The sequence below is a fragment of the Megalobrama amblycephala genome, linkage group LG5, assembly GCF_018812025.1.
Source record: "Megalobrama amblycephala isolate DHTTF-2021 linkage group LG5, ASM1881202v1, whole genome shotgun sequence".
Lineage (NCBI taxonomy): Eukaryota > Metazoa > Chordata > Actinopteri > Cypriniformes > Xenocyprididae > Megalobrama > Megalobrama amblycephala.
Window position 1 is genome coordinate 38025597 of NC_063048.1, and position 17813 is coordinate 38043409.

The following is a 17813-nucleotide window of genomic DNA, read 5'->3' on the forward strand; positions in this document are numbered from 1 at the left end:
TGGGAAACCTTGGGTCCTGCCATCCATGTGGATGTTACTTTGACACGTACCACCTACCTAAGCATTGTTGCAGACCATGTACACCCTTTCATAGAAACGGTATTCACTGGTGGCTGTGGCCTCTTTCAGCAGGATAATGCTCCTGCCACAAAGCAAAAATGCTTCAGGAATGGTTTGAGGAGCACAACAACGGGTTTGAGATGTTGACTTGGCCTCCAAATTCTCCAGATCTCAATCCAATCGAGCATCTGTGGGATGTGCTGAACAAACAAGTCCGATCCATGGAGGCTCCACCTCACAACTTACAGGACTTAAAGGATCTGCTGCTAACATCTTGGTGCAGATACCACAGCACACCTTCAGGGGTCTAGAGGAGTCCATGCCTCGACGGGTCAGGGCTGTTTTGGGACCAACTCAATATTAGGAACGTGCTCATAATGTTATGCCTGATCGGTGTATACAAAGAAACCTGTCTCAGGGTGTGTTATCTAATCTAGCCCACACACTGTGAATTAAAGGGTGGATTTCACAAAGTTACGTTATTTCCTCTATATGTGAGCACAGTTCAGGAACTGCCTTACATAACACAACATGCTATATAACTTTGAAAAACCTGTTTGCTACAGATATAATAAAAACCAAAAATGCTCAGATGAGGTTTTGTCCAAATCATTTTAATATATTTTGCTACATTGAGAATTTTAAACTACTCTGTTGAATCACACCTGAAATATATTATTATATAACAGGTAAATTAATCTTTATGTACTTTAGTCAGTCAGTTAAAGCCAATATAAAATAGTAACATAATTGCTGTTTTTATTATCTTGTGGGTTTCCCAAACATGGAACTGAAACAAGATGCATGAATATGGCTGATATAATTATAAACCATAATCATATTGAGTATCTGACAATATTAATATATTATAGGCCTAATTATAATCATTGGTCTGAATTAATATTGATGCAGCCTAATAATAACATTCATTAACTGAACATGAAGAACAAGCTCATTTTTTAGAAATGTATCCTACATGCTCTTTTGTTTTGCATTTGATAAATAAGCTTATATTTGTTTATAAGAGATGAAAGAAAATGAGAAATTAATATACTTCTATAATGTGTCATTGAATTCAGTGCTGAATTGTACAGGATAAAGATTCTCAGATGAGGAAGAGGAAAAAATGACTTAAAAGGGACATATTCTTTGTTTGATTGTGATCTCATTTCAAAAGAAATGTATAATGATGTCCATAACAAATAATTATCTGCTATTGCCATATTCTTATCACATTAATGAGAATGATTTTGTCAGGACATATGTATTTTTTCCCCAAGCAAAAAAAGTGTATTAACTGAAAACAAATACCATATAAATACTTTATAACATAAATAACATTTTTTCACATTACAATAGGTTCTGAAAGTATAGGGTGTACAAGTGCTTAACCCTAATTGGGTGTTTGGGGTTAATATGACCCTATTTGAACTTTCTTTAGTTAAAAAACATGGTTCCCTTCATCTGAGTGGCAAGATTTTGTGACTTTTTTACAATATCAATCCACACACACACACAGGTGTGTGTTCACTGTTCGCTCCTGTCCATATCTGCTTATTGCAGATATGGACAGGATTTTTAAATTTTTATTTTATTGATTTTATTTACTTTTTTAAAATGAATTTCTTATTCTAAAGTTAATAATTTGTATACATTTGGATCATTGAAATAAATAATATGTGATTACAATCAGGTCTTGTCTTTTAGAGGAATCTTTTGTGGCATTATTGCAAATTTATGTGGCATTATTGCAAAAACAAGATGCTTCAAAAGACCTCAAACAAAAAAATGTAAACTTGGACAAAAATACTGATTTAATGTATTTTATAATGTTTAAATATATATTCACAAAATATACATCACAAAAGCTGTTTAAGAGCAGTTAAGCCCTGGGTATACTTCATTTTTTTACATGTACACTAGTGTACGCACACAGTTGAACCATTTGACTCATATGTGTTCACAGGCATTCGACGCATGCGCAGTTTTGAGCAATCTCTCGCCAAGAGTTACAACCCATGTAAACATCTTTGTATTCTTTCATGCTAGAGTTGTCCAAATGAAGGTACTTTCTAACCTCTTCACACAATCTCTCGTCTATAGGCCTCCGTTGTCGCTGTAGCTCGCATGTGTTCCGTTCTGTTCTGTTTATGCAGTTTTTCTTTGACTACCTTGTGAATCGACGCCCCCAGTGCATGGTTGCCACCTTGTGGATAAATTAATTACAGCAAAAAAATTAATGCAAAAATTAAAATTAAAATTAATGCCCATATCCGACCTGCACGTACAAGTATGGGCTGTTACAAAAATCTGTTGGTGCACGTACAGTACGTGTGTAATCTTCTAAATTTGTGTCACGTGCACTGTACGCCGACCCTCGCATATGCATAAAAAGTGAAGTATACTTTGGGCTTTAGCCACATCCAGGAAAATTAAAGGTGCCCTAGAATCAAAAATTGAATTTACCTTGGCATAGTTGAATCACAAGAGTTTAGTACATGGAAATGACATACAGTGAGTCTCAAACTCCATTGTTTCCTCCTTCTTATATAAATCTCATTTGTTTAAAAGACCTTCGAAGAACAGGCGAATCTCAACATAACACTGACTGTTACGTAACAGTCGGGATCATTAATATGCACGCCCCCAATATTTGCATATGCCAGCCCATGTTCAAGGCATTAGACAAGGGCAGCCAGTATTAACGTCTGGATCTGTGCACAGCTGAATCATCAGACTAGGTAAGCAAGCAAGAACAACAGCGAAAAATGGCAGATGGAGCGATAATAACTGACATGATCCATGATAACATGATATTTTTAGTGATATTTGTAAATTGTCTTAATAAATTTTTCGTTAGCATGTTGCTAATGTACTGTTAAATGTGGTTAAAGTTACCATCGTTTATTATTGTATTCACGGAGACAAGAGAGCCATATATAGCCGTTTATAAATCTCTCCAACAGTGTGTAATGTTAGCTTTAGCCACGGAGCACTATCAAACTCATTCAGAATCAAATGTAAACATCCAAATAAACACTATACTCACATGATCCGACGCATGCATGCAGTATGCATGACAAACATCTTGTAAAGATCCATTTGAGGGTTATATTAGCTGTGTGAACTTTGTAAATGCACTGTATTACAGTCGAGAGCTCGAGGGGCGGGGGAGCGAGAGATTTAAAGGGGCCGCAGCCTGAATCGGTGCATAGTTAATGATGCCCCAAAATAGGTAGTTAAAAAAATTAATTTAAAAAAAACTTATGGGGTATTTTGAGCTGAAACTTCACAGACACATTCAGGGGACACCTTAGACTTATAAAAACTGGTTCTAGGGCACCTTTAATGGGTCTCTATGGGCCTCTGCTGGATGTATATGGTAACTACAACTTTTTTTTCTTTTTCCTAAAACTGTTTTTCCTACAGATTTTTCTCTAACCAGCAGATGACAGAATTCTGCATCTAACACCTATATTAATATCCAGAAACAACTCATATTTACGGGCCCTTTTTTTTTTTAATAAAAATGTAATATTTCATATGCATGCTAATGGTATAGTTGAGGAATCCTCATATAATGTCATATTCAAATTCCCAAAACACAGCATAAACGTATAGATGAGAACTAAACAAACAAAAAAAGATATATCATTTGTATTATTAAAAATGTATATATTTTATACAATCGCTCTCTAAATATTGACCTCAAACACCCAGAGTGTAAACTGGAAATGAAGTTTATGAGGGTTAAATGTCACAATGAAAAATTGTCACAATGCAAAAAAAAAATTGTAGCCTATATAATATACCTTTCATTTCTCACTGCAGTATTCTGTATTGTGCTTTTCATATGAACAAACTTTGATTTATTCGTAGTTGTTGTAATAGATAGTCTTCAGTGTTGTATTCCATAGGGCTAAAATAGTTATTAAAAATCCTCCAACGTGTCCTGCCTGCATTCTCTTTGCAGAGGTGTTATGAAATGTTTAATTGTGACGGTTGGTCCAGCAGGGGAGGGAAGCGCTGCGCACTAGGAGGCGCTGGATCTCAGCGCGCACATGAGTCAGTGTGCGGAGGACACGCGCTCGCTCGCTCGCTCACTCACTCACTCTCTCCATCATTTATGATCGCTGTTTCTCCCCGCTGCTCATTTGCTCCGCGTCTTCGATCACTCCTTGCGTTCTGAAACACAAACCCGCGGCGTTTTGTGAAATGATACCGCAGGCATGTGATGTGTCCATATGCCAAGGGCTTCTAAATGACCATCCGCGTGCGTAAAGAAGCGCTTCCATTCACCAGAACTGTTTCGCTGTCATCCTGTGCGCTCTGCTTTGGCTTCTTCCCGGAGAAGAAAGAGAGAGACTTGATTTTTTTTCTCCCCACAGCTGTTTTGGGTTTAAATGTTGAAGCTTGAATGGCTGGAGCTCAACCTGGCGTTCATGCGCTTCAACTCAAGCCGGTGCGCGTGTCCGAGAGTCTGAAGCGAGGCAGTAGATTTATGAAATGGGATGAGGTAAGTCACAAATAGCCGGTGTGTCAGAGAATGAATGCACATGACGCTTCTGCGGTGAATGTGTGCGGCGTTTTGTTTGTTTGATTGCCCGCGCGGATGTTGCATTGTTTACATATCCAACAGCAAACGCCGCAGACCCTCACAATCAGCTCTCGGTCGACCTTTATTGATGTTAGAGGGGGATTCACAGAGAAACGAGCACACCAAGATCAGTTTCGAGTTCTCAAGTCCATCAGCATGTTCACAGACTCCATCTGGACTGAGTGTCAGAGTCTCTGCAGAGGCTCATGAGAATGACATCAGGTTACTTTGTGTGCAGTAATGTATCACTGCATCTCAGCCCTGTCACTACTTTGCAGAAACCTAATGCAACCAGCTTGAGATGATTCCTCACTAGGTAATATGAAAATATAAAACCTTTAAAAAGAAGCATGCGTTTGGAGACCGAATGTGTCGCATTTTGTAGCGAGTGCTGCATGAGCATTGATTGAGTGTGGATCAGCACTGAGGTGTTACACATTCACCTGTTGGATCAGCCAGAAAAAACTTGCTGCACTCTGGGAATCAACACTTTGATATAAGATAATTATCAAACAGTTATTTTAAAGCATTTCTTTTTTCCCTTTTATTGCAGATGTGCTTTATTCTGTAACATGTCTAGATATTTTAAAAGGGGACCTATAATGCCCCTTTTCACAAGATGAAATATAAGTCTCTGGTGTCTCCAGAATGTGTCTGTGAAGTTTCAGCTCAAAATACCCCACAGATCATTTATTATAGCTTGTCAAATTTGCCCCTCTTTGTGTGTGAGCAAAAACACGCCGTTTTTGTGTGTGTCCCTTTAAATGCAAATGAGCTGCTGCTCCCGGCTCCCTTTCCAGAAGAGGGCGGAGCTTTAACAGCTCAACAACAACAAAGCTGGAGAATCTCACGCAGCAAAAATGAGGATTGTCAGTAACGGTGTTCAGCCTTACATTGTTCAAACCGGAGTCGACACTGATGGAGAGACTCAGGAAGAAGTTACAACTTTTAGAATGAAACTAGACGTTTCTGAATGGTTAATGGATAAATTTAAGTAGTTGCTGTGGAGTTGATTCAACTCATCCACTAGCATGTGCCGTCATGTTCATCTTTTGTTCAAATCCAGTGTTGAATTGACCCTCGTTTGTGAAAATGACGGCATGTCAACAACACTCTACTACAACAACTCTTCCTCTTCTCTAAAGCAGCCCAGCATGGCCTCGCCCCCTTTGTTGAGTGTTCCCGGGGGCGGGGTTTATGTACATTTTGGGGTTTGTGATGTCACTACCCGGGAAGAAGCTCATTGTAGTCCCTAGCAGCCGTTTGTTGTAGTCCTTAAACAGCGAATTCTTTAAAAGAAAATATCTCCCTTTGCATTGAACTTTGAGCGTCGTAACTTTGCAGATGTTGTTTATGTTCAAACAGCAACATTACACACTAACTAAAGTTAAAACAGTCAAATCATAATCAACCACACTTTTAAAGGGATAGTTCACTCAAAAAATAAAAAATTCTGTCACCATTTACTAACCATCATGTTGTTCCAAACATGAGTAAATGATGACAGAATTTTTATTATTGGGTGAACTATCCCTTTAAGAAAGTTCTCCATGATATTGCATTTCATGGTTGATCAATATGGGTTTTTAATGACCAATTCTTGGACTTTTAATTTTAGTCCATACAGAGCTTAAATATTTGATTACATCCTTCATTTAAAAATCAACTGTAACTCAACTATTAAGAGGTTTCGATGTGGTTTTGTAAATTAAAGTAAATCATTTGTCGACATTGGTAACATCAGTACTCTTATCTATTATGTAATGCTCTAAAGCTAACCGCAACCATCCTATAATAATAAAATCCACCCACTCCTTTTTTAATCCTCATAAATCATAAGCAGTGTCTCAGAACAAGCCGTTTTCATGACGTCAAACTGCTCAGACCACGCCCACGACTGCTGACGGGCTCTGCCGTATTAGCATAGACCCCACCCTGAGCGAGTTGTACACTCTCCGCCATTTTCTCCAGGCTGGTCTTCATTTAATCCTGACATCAGAGCCGCTGAAGACGCCGTGGATTAGTTTCACTTTTGAAGAGAATGCGCCCCCATATACCTAAATTCATTTATGTTTTTGCGAATCATTTTACACCACACTGCTTTATACAAAGGGACAATACAAAACACAGGTTTTTGCTAAAAAGTTGTCAACTCAAAGATGGATCAGTACAAACTGTTTGTGAAATTATAACCATGATTAAACTAAACTGTACCTGTTCTATCTCCATGCAGAATATATTCTCTATAGGCATCATTGTCTGACTCCGGTTTGAAATGAACGCCAATACTGACAGTTCCTGACATTTTCAGTGCATGAGATTGTCCTGTTTTGTTGTTGTCTGTATGCCAGTGTGGTGAGAAATCGAATCCCCCCAGGAATCGGGTCTTCTTTAGGACTCAGAGTTACTCCATTGGTTCAACACACTTTTAATGGGTAGTATTTTTAGTGCCTGATTTATAATTCCTACAAAATCACATTATGATTTATATTGTTTAAAAGGCATTATAATAACCAATAATAGGGATTTTACGCAAAAGCTGCTGATGGAATGGGATTCGATTTCTCATGACACCAGAGCATGAGCTCTTGAAGCTCCGCCCTTTTCCTGAAAGGGGGTGGGGGCAGCAGCTCATTTGCATTTAAAGGGACACACACAAAAACGGCATGTTTTTGCTCACACTCAAAAAAAATGGCAATTTTAACAAGCTATAATAAATGATCTGTGGGGTATTTTGAGCTGAAACTTCACAGACACATTCTGGGCACACTAGGGATTTTATTTTACACCTTGTAAAAAGATAGCATAATAGGTGCCCTTTAATCATTTAGAAACTGCTGCTATAAATTCTGTCCAAAAAAGCACTAGGTAGTGCATTTAAGTCTGATACCATTTCAGTTATTTTTCTTATTTAAAACATTTTATTTGCATAACAAATTATCAACAGACAAGAAACATCAGCATGCATTTGGCGTGTTTCTCTACATGAACAAAACCTGAGCATCATCATGTTCTCCACAATGATTTGAGATGATCTAAAGAGCTTCGATGTCAATGTCTTGACCTAGAAATAGTGCAGAATCTGAAATATTTCTTACTATTCTTGGTCTTACTTAATCAAGGTTTAAAAGAAACAAAAATCCCAGATGGTTCTCATGAATTTTGCAGTCCTTTAGAAGCTGTGTTCACTTTAAATAAATGCAGTAAGTATTCTGGAGGAGTCTGACTTCTATCAGCACCATAATGCCATACAGCTTTACATGAGCTTATGCTGAAAATGTTGACGTTTAAAAGCTTTTCTCTGCAAATAAAACTGGAAATGTTGGCCTGTTGCTATGGCAACTTTCATGCTTTAAATTCCCGTCTTCCTTGCCTGCCTTACATTAGCTAAGACATGCTGCGCCGCCCAACTTAGATGTGCAGTTAGAATGTGGGCAGACCCACGCAAGATCTAAAATAACACAATCAATTACAGGTCTCTTTATAAAGGGACGCCGCGATCGCACCGTCTGCTCGAGGGGTAAACGCTCCCCTTTCCTCACCAGCTTGTCTGTTCAAATGTTCTGCTCAAAAAGGCACGACCGCATCATGTTTAAAACAGGACCGGCGTCTCGTTTTATTCTCGAGACTTTATTACAAGCCAGCGTGAATCACACTAATATAGAGCGCTTATGCAATCTCTGAGTCAAACCTCGAATTTTGGTCCGTCCCGTATCGAGAAACATGTTTTCAAGTGGATTTCCACAGAAATCCCATGTGTTTTTCTTGCGCGAGGCAAGATTAGTCTTTACCTCCCACAGAAACATGACGTCGCTTTACTGAAGACTTTGATTTTGCTGCTCTTTTTATTCAGGGTACTTAAAATAACTCCTGCAGTTGACTTTACAGACCCTGTGATATCAAAATGATGGGTTTTATTTCATCTGTTGGCTCTGAGCTCATCTATATGCTGGTGTAAAAGGAAACTTTTAGCGTTTGAAATGTGCCATCCTTCTCCTCCAGCTGTACCGATGATATCATCTGGGATTCAGATCCATATATGCATGATAGCAAGCAGTAAATCATGGTTTATGTAAACTAAAGGTTATAGAGTGCAACAGTGCCCGTCCACTTTTTCAGCGCCGTTGGTTGCAGAAGTATTTTTTCCATTCATTTCTACGATAGGGATTTAAAAAAAAAAGTTTTTTTTAAGCCATGAACCAAACCAACCAGCTACGAGGAGAATCTCAACGTTATAAACTTTGATTTGAAGCAAAAAAGTGTTTGAAAATCAGACAAAAATACAAGACTGTGAACTTTACGCTTTAGTGAGGGAAAGAACTACAATCCCATGAAGCATTGCAAACAGCATAATCAAATTAAAAACGATGGATCGATTCGATTACGTCATTCGCAGTGCTTCATGGGAGTGGCCGGAGCTAAACTGCTATTTTGTAAGTGTGTTGCTTCTTGCAACTCTCTGATTGGTGGAATTGTCATTATAGCATCATGGGTAATGTAGTTTTTTACTGATAAGTATGATTATTTAAAGTTGAAATAATGCGGACCTCGTAGCTCACAGTCGGTCTGTCTTTAAAGGTTTATAAGTTATTGTTAAAAATCAGTTTCCCTGTTGAAAGTTTTTACTTCCCTAACCTGACTTTTGCACTCTCTTGGCTTTATTTAAAATATGTCCTGAATTTTAACCCTGTTTCAATAGGAAATATGTTAATGCAGGAAAAAAGGGATCTTTTCATGTGACCTTTAATGCATTCTGTAAATATGTTGACTATAGCCATTTTTATATTATTTCTGCTGTGTGTTTAGACTTAACAATGTAATTTCTCCGCTCAGGATTCTTCTACTGTGACTCCAGTGACGTTACGCGTCGATCCGCAGGGATACTTCCTGTACTGGACGGATCAGAATAAGGTAAAATCTCTCAAATCAAAATCCAGTGCAGTGTGATTGAAGCGTGTGATTTTATATATATATATATATATATATATATATATATATATATATATATATATATATATACACACATATTATTATTATTATTTTTTGTTTGTTTAAACACAAGTGCTTCCCAGTTTTGTTTGTAATATTTGTTGATTGGGTTTTCAGTGATATTTTAGTATCATTACTAATATCTTAGTATTTTTTTTATTTTTTTTAATTAGCTTTTATTTTTATAATTTTTCTGTTTTCATTTTAATTTTTAGTTAATGTTTTAGTAATTTTGGTGTGTTTTTATTGTTTTGATTAGTTTTTTAATATGCCTGTTATTCATTTTTATTTCAATTTTAGTTTTAGTAATTTTAGTACTAGTAAATTTTGCCTTTGACATTTATTTATTTATTTATTTAAATTAACATTATATGCATTTATTTATTTATTTATTTATTTTTATTTACTATTACATTGTTTTTTTATTTACTTAACATTTTATTTTAAGTAACATTACATTTATTTTTGTTTATTTATATTTTTTGTTATTTAATTTCAATTAACATTAAATGTATTTTTTTTAAATTTATCTAGCATTTTATTTCACTGAACTTTGCATTCATTTAATTTTATTTATTTATTTTATATAACATCTAATTTATTTTAATTAACATTACATGTGTTTATTTATTTGTATGTATTTATTCAGCGTTTTCTTTCAATTATTGCATTTATTTATTTGTTTGTATTTATTTATTTAACATTTAATTTATTTCAATTAAAATTACATTTATTTTTGTTCATTTTAAGTTATTTATTTAAAAAAATTTCAATAACATTTATTCATTTTTATTTGTTTATTTAACTTTTAATTTATTTCAATTATCATTACATTTATTTATTTATTTTATCGTGTAATTTATTTCATTCAGCGTAAATGTTTTTAGTGTTTTTAGTTTTAGTTAACGATAACAACACTGAACAAATGAGCATCTCATCAGAACAAAACAGTTAATTTTATCTTGTGCAGTGTCACTTTCCAAAGTCTGTCTGTGGGGAATGAGATTGAGTCTATTGTCCAGATGGACCACTGACAGCCAACTGCTCACATTGCCTCAGAGTTTGGCTTATAGTGGCGTCCCACTTTAAATGAAAGATTTTCATTAAAGTATAGATAAATTTTTAATTTCAAGTGTTCCATAGTTTGTCTCTCTGTCACTTTTTGCCATTGTAAATTTGCCATTTTGTCAGCGTCCATCTTGATTTATGTACCTGGAGCTGCTGATTTGATAAACAGCATCTAATAGATTGTGCTCAATAGTAATTGCTTTGAAACATTCTGAATAGAGTTACGTGTGGGTGAGGAGCAGAACAGGAAGTCACAATGTACTAAAAGGCAGAACTGCTCAATGGGATGCCAGACAATAATTACTCAAGAATCACAACCACATTTGGTGAGATAACATCAGTTCATTCTGCCGTTTACAGCAGCTTTGAAGGCGTCGGAAAGAACAATCGTATCTTATCATAGAAAATGAAGGTCATTGAGCTGTGTAAATGTTTTCAGCAAATGAACTGCTCACCTGCCATTGATTTTGAACTGTAAAAGAATGTTGAAAATACTTCAGACTCCTTCATGTTTCATGTTAATTCTCCTCTTTTGATGAGCCTATGTATTTTTAGACAGAATTATGCAATTTAACATGAATTCAAAACTGATCCTATTCACCTTCATAATGCATGTTCCTGCTCTTGCATGCTATTTCAAGGAAAAAAGTCTTAATGTTGGTGTAGGATTTACTTTGAAACAGTTTTCACTGAGAAATTGCTATTAAAGGGGTCATGAAATGAGAAATCAACTTTTCTTAGAGCTTTCCATATATAAGAGGTCATCGTACTATAAGAATATCCTGTAATTTCTAATTTTCCTTGTAAGTCCACCAGGCCCAGTGTATGACTCGCCCCATAATGTGAAGATAGGTGAAACTCCGCCTCCACAGAATAAATCAATGCCTACTTCATCATTGCAGCGTTAGCCCCGCCCACTACTGTGTTAGTGAGTTGATGAAGAGAGAAGAGCGATACAAGACTAAAATAACATTACCTTTCAAAGGATCCTAATGTTAGGAATATGGTTATTTATTTTCAACAATGCGAGTCTCAGTTAAGCTTTATTTACTTGTATTCGGTACATTTCACTGTGGATTCTTTGGTAAATTAATCACATTTCGGACTTCAGACTTTTACGATATGGACTCGACAGTAATGCAACAACATGTCAGTAACTGTGTTCATTCTAATGCCTGATCTGATATTAATGATTCATGTTCATCTTTGTCTATGTGTCAGTAAATCAAACCAGTGACTAAACGGTCATGTTGTTTCTCTTAATAGAATGAAAATAATCTGTTATTTAAACTGTGCTTAAAATATCAATAGAAAGCATTCAAAGAACGCTCCCTTTGCATTCGCTGGAGCTGTCAATCAAACAGCGCGAGTTTATCAGTGACTGACTTCTGGACTTCTGGACGTGACAAAACTCCCGTTTTATTCAACAAATTTCTTAGTTACATCGAGTTTGCACCGTTAGTTATGATGAAAGCATTCGTTAGGGTGCAGAAATTGACGAGATCACTGCTTTCATGAGCTCAACATGTCTGTGATCGGCTACAATGTTCATCACTGCAACCTTTCATGCCACGATCTAAATATGACAAAGATTTAAGTGTAATGCTATAATCAACACTTTTCATGATTAGTTAACCTTGAGAGCTGTAATAGTACAAACGTCCTAGAGAGTAATACTTAGCTATTTCATATGCAAAGATGTCAGCCAATCACAACAGTGGGCATTTACACTGAAGTCTCACAGCAGACACGCCCCTTCAAACAGAGCGTTCAAATCAGAGGACTAAAATCAGGGGAGCAAAAATGCCTTGTATTTCTAAATTATGTACATTTTTGATGTAAAAATCATACTAACATTGTAAGTGCACCCCAGGAAACATTATAAAACAATAAAACAACACAGTTCATGACCCCTTTAAATTTCACAAATAATTTAAAAGAAACAGCAAGCAACACACTGAATTATTAATTATTATTACCTACTAGTCCTCCTTTTATTTGTCACGGCTTGAGCCAGTCGTGACAAATATGGGGGCTCGTCCGGGATTATTTTAAATCTTTGTTTCATTTACAACTTCATTTACAACTTTGACCAGTATTTTTTACAGTGTAAATGTACATAAGTTGATCTTCGCATCTCTGGAAGTGAGGTCGTATAAGTTGAGCGTGGATTTGGCAGTATGTAACACCCTCTCCTCTCCTCTCGCCCTTTTATATAAGAAAATCAATTATGATTCAGTCGAGTGCGAGTGTATTCCAGCAAACTTTATCATATCATTTGTCACGTAAGTCAGGATGCAGAGTTTGTGAAAGCAGCAGTGAGTAATATCACAATAATATTCATCTGAGTGACTCAATCTTCTGACACCAGATGGTATTGAATAAAACGTTGCTAATTGTGACGGACTCGCAGGACACCAAAACTGCATTTGATTATTGTCTTAAGAACAGTGTCTGTGCTTACTAATATTGATGAAAACAAAAGCAGCTCACACTTTACCTTAAAACTAAATAAATGGTAACTCGTTCTTGACAGGTTCTGTGAGATATCATGTGAATAATATACATGCACATGGACAGACACCAGAGTTCACAGTTGTGTTTTTTTAGTCTACTTGCAAATCACCGGAAACAAACCTGACAGATTTTCCTGTCGATAAAATACGTGAGGAATTCCAGAACAGGCGCCTCTGGCCAATAGTAATAAAATAGCATCCTGTATTGTTATGCAAAGCAAGTGTCTATTGAATCAATACGTGATTTTCTATATTTAGATGCGCTACAGGCCGGATTGTCGCCAGCGAGGGACGAGCAAATCATTATAGTCACTTACAACCGGCTCCGTTATTGAACATTGTAGCACGTTTGTGAGTTTTCTGTGGATAGAGAGTCAATAGACTGCGGTTTGCTCTGCTGACCTACAGATATTTGATCATGTAGTCTCAATGGGTTTTCACAGGAGCAGCTCGCTGGCGACGGCTTCTGCAAGCTGATTTCAAAGGTGCCTGGTGCCTGTCTTCAAATTGCTTTAGCCCAATTCCACCTCCATCCCCTGTTGCCATGGCGCTGGTGAAGCGCTCGCCACCATACTCGAATTTTCATAGTTGAACCGGTTGACAGAGAGAGAAGCTTTCATTATTCAGATAGCCTTGGCAGTTATCATAAATATTATATAGTCATATTATGGGGAGCATTGCTTTGCATAGCATCATGGTTCCATGTCTGACAGGCACCTTCACATGATCAGAAAATGTAACACTACAGGCATTGTTGGGTTTCTCGTCCGTGTCGTTTGTGGATTATGTTTTCGTTTCAAAGTGAAATAAATGTGAGTTGAGTTGAGTTGACCTCGTGGCCTAGTGAATATTAAAGGAGACGTGTTTCTCGTCCTGTGTTAGTGTTTTAGGTCAAATCGCTGAACAAATGACATCCAGGTTGTCTTTATGTAATCTCCTGGAGTCCGCTGTCCTCACCCTCCACTGCACAGAAATGTGTCACAACCGCAAAAGTGTGTCAGCGAGGGGTGGGGATTGAAGTCCGTCCAAAATGTGTTTCAGGAATAAACAGAAATGTAATATAGGAATAATGATCATTTTGAGATTGAATTGGTGATTATATGGATTTTTTTAATGCCCAATAACGCACATATAGGACTGTATGTGTAAATCATATTATATCTGTTATATCTGTCTTTTCTTCCAGACAGACTGTTTGTCAGTGTATTAAAGGGGTGGGCATAGGTGTCCAGTCCTGCTCCTTGAGGGCCACTGTCCTGCCGAGTTTAGCTCTAACCCCAATTAAACACACCTGAGTTGAGGTAAGTTGGAGCTAAACTCTGCAGGACAGTGGCCTTCCATGACCGAGTTTGGACGGTCAACGTGATTTTGCCAAGTAAGACGTGTTCATGTTGTTGATCCTGGAACAACATTCCTATCCGAAAATTTAGTCCTAACCTTTTCCCAACCCCTAAGCCTAACCCTACCCATAACTTATCCCTAAAATCAGAGGGAAATGGTAGTTGAATAACACTGTTGTGGAAGCACCTAACCCAAGTTGTAAGCCTAAACTTGACATAAATGGTAAACTTGTCCCTCAAATCTGATTGGTTGATTGGAATGTTGTTCCAGGATCAACAAAGATGTTGATACAGGAACATGTTGTACTTGGTGAAATCACGTTCACCGAGTTTGGACACCCATGGAGGTAGGGATTTTGCAATCATTATTTCTGCAGGTTATGCCAGTAGGTGGCGACAAGTGACTGTTTTTATGAGAGGCTCTTTAATTCAACCGATACCATGGGGAAAAAATGCCACATAGGTATCTCATAATTATCAGCAGGTTTATTAGGCTGCTGTCACTTTAAGATCTGATACAAACATCTATTATACTGTTACACGTGCGTTTTCTTTCTTAACTGTTTACGTTCACTTAAAACAAAACTGACTGTGTTTACATGAATGAATACTCGCCATGACCAGCATTTTGACATTATTTTGTGTGTATTTGATGGTTTAGGCGCAAAAAGCAGTGAAAAAGAACTCAATTTAGTACTGAGTGGCAGCTTTATGTGCTCAAAATCTGCGAGAATTAGTAAAATTGTGTACAATATGTGCAATCCCATGCCGCAATTCAAGACCTGTAACACCAACAATATTCATCCGGAACAAATGAAACGAGTGAGTGAGGGGAGGAGGGTTTGTGTGTCAACTCGCTGTCGGAGAGATGAGAGAGAGAAAGAGCAGCTAATATCATGTATCTGTTCTGTGGAAAATGAGTATTGGGAGCATTTCAGATATTTCAGTATCGATATGTATTGAAAAAATTGTTGGTTGGATGGGGGGAGAGGGTGGAGTCCGCACCGCCATTTTGAAGTTCCTTCAACTTCGTCAAGTGGACGAGGGAAGTTTATTTGGACAGACCCTTGATTTTGACAGAGGGAGTCTACTCATATGTACACTTTAGGCAGATCCATAGAGCACAAAGCAATACGATTGTTATGTCACAACAGCAACCCACAGTGATCAAGGGCTTAGGGCGTTTCATTTATTGCCGCCAGTAGTAGGCACTCGCGCATGTAAGCAGTAGTATACATCTGAGTGAATGAGATGGAGGGAAGTCAGTGAGTCCGAGATCACATACTCTCTTGAGTAGGTACTTATTTTGAATAAATAATAACTTTGCGACTGCTAAAAACATACATTCTATATAGTATGAATGTGTGTAGTATGAATGCAATCTGGATGTACTACATCTGCAATGTTGTCATTATTATGTGACCTACCAATGTCAGTTGGTGTAAACCCACCATTTACAGATCTTCTCCCTTTTCCTCATGGGATAGTAAAGTGTACATCGTATGCATGCTTCAAAATCTCGCCGAAAGTAGTAAGTCATCCGTGTACTTTTTGCATACTCTTTTATGAGTACTATACTTCTTTTGTCACATACTGTTTTTCACTTACTATATACTAGGGCAGTATGCGATTTTGGATGCAGCCGCAGCCTTAAACACAGGCCGATTCATTCAAAAATACTGATTCATTCAGGAACAAAGTTCAACTGTGTTGAGTCATTGAATTGTTCGCTCAACCAACTTGTTGGATCATCTCAAAACAAAACACCATAGTGTGTTGCTCAGATATCCGCGGCGGTTCTGTTGTGTTTGTTTTCGTGAATGGAGGAAAAACAGATTATAACCTGCGATATTGTGTCTAAAATGTAGGTTAGTCAATATTAACTTCTTGTTTATTGACATTAGGGATGCACCGATATGAAAATTTCGCCCGATACCAATAACCGATAAATCTTTATATTTGAAGGCCAATAACCGATATATTGGCGGATAAATCTAAATCCAAATTTTTAAATATTTTTGGAGAGCCTGATTACAAAGACAATAGTCTCACCATTAAAAGCCATGTCCCAAGCACACAATTATAATGTTCTCATTTTAATTTTATGTACAGTAGCTTTATGACAGACTTGCTGCACATGTTGAACTTTAACTGTATTTTCCTTTTTAAAATGATTTCAATCACATTTCAAGCAATTCAAATCCATAATGGCGGACAGTGCACTTCTGAAGTGTCTCAGCTGAAGGTAATAATCCATTATTCAGCCAAATTTTCTTATTGGGCCAATAATGGCAACATTAAAAATGAACATATATCGGCCGATAACGATATGGTGGCCGATACATTGTGCATCTCTAATTGAAATGTTGTAGAAAAGAAATATCACAATGTTTGTGATACTCATATTTGGAAAAAGCATACCTTGATTATTATGAGATCACAATATGCATGCTTTTTGTTTTTGGAGTAGGGCGTCACCACAGGGCACTGTTACATGCCCATGTGTTACAAATCGTTCCTGAAGCATATGAGGACATCAGGTTTTACCATCATACGACTGATGATGTTCTATTTTTATACTCCAATCATTGCTGTGTTGCATAAACGAGTATAAAGAGCAAATGCCTCTTTGTTTTGTTCCAGCTCAGTTGTAGCTCAGTCGTGCCAGCCGAATGCCGTCAGCTTTCGTTTCTGCTGCAGCTGTCAGAAAGCATATCTATCAGTGTGTCCATTACACACTGCAGACGCAAATAATGCGGCGCTCTGGCCCTGCATCATTTCCTTAGGAATGTATTTTTAAGAGAGTCATTAGATTATTTCTTTGATCTGGATCTGCGCGTGTGAATTAGTCACTGTTTTACGTCTGCTTAATTATTAATTCTTGATTTTCCGTCAGTGTTTTCTCTGTCAACATTTCCCGTGCTGTTACCTTGTGTGACATCTGAATGGCCTTTGTGATATTTAACATAATATTGATTCGCTCCAACAGCATGAAATTGTGCTTTGTGATCTGTGACATAATATCTGCCCCTCTTTCTTTCAGGAAACAGACCTATTGGACATCACCTACATCAAAGATGCAAGAACGGGGAAATGCACCAAAACGCCAAAGGTAAGACTATATTCAATGCGTCCTGCTATTATTAAACAAACAAACTAAGCCAAACAACATGCTAAACAATAGCGATGATATTTCCAATATATTTTAAAACTGGAAAGTTCAACCACATCCATGAAGCAGTG

General features: G+C 37.1%; 1 protein-coding gene across 2 annotated transcripts in view; it reads left to right on the top strand.

The window, feature by feature from the left end:
• The first annotated feature begins 3082 nt into the window (after positions 1-3082).
• LOC125269307 (1-phosphatidylinositol 4,5-bisphosphate phosphodiesterase beta-1) overlaps positions 3083-17813 on the top strand; it is a 78689-nt gene continuing 63958 nt past the window's right edge. For both annotated transcript variants that reach the window (XR_007185073.1, XM_048192208.1), the window contains exons 1-3: positions 3083-4576; positions 9491-9568; positions 17614-17682. Coding sequence is in view for 1 of the 2 variants with exons in the window: in XM_048192208.1 (XP_048048165.1) it covers positions 4478-4576; positions 9491-9568; positions 17614-17682 (246 nt within the window). In the remaining variant the exon portion in view is untranslated. The remainder of the gene's footprint in view (positions 4577-9490; positions 9569-17613; positions 17683-17813) is intronic.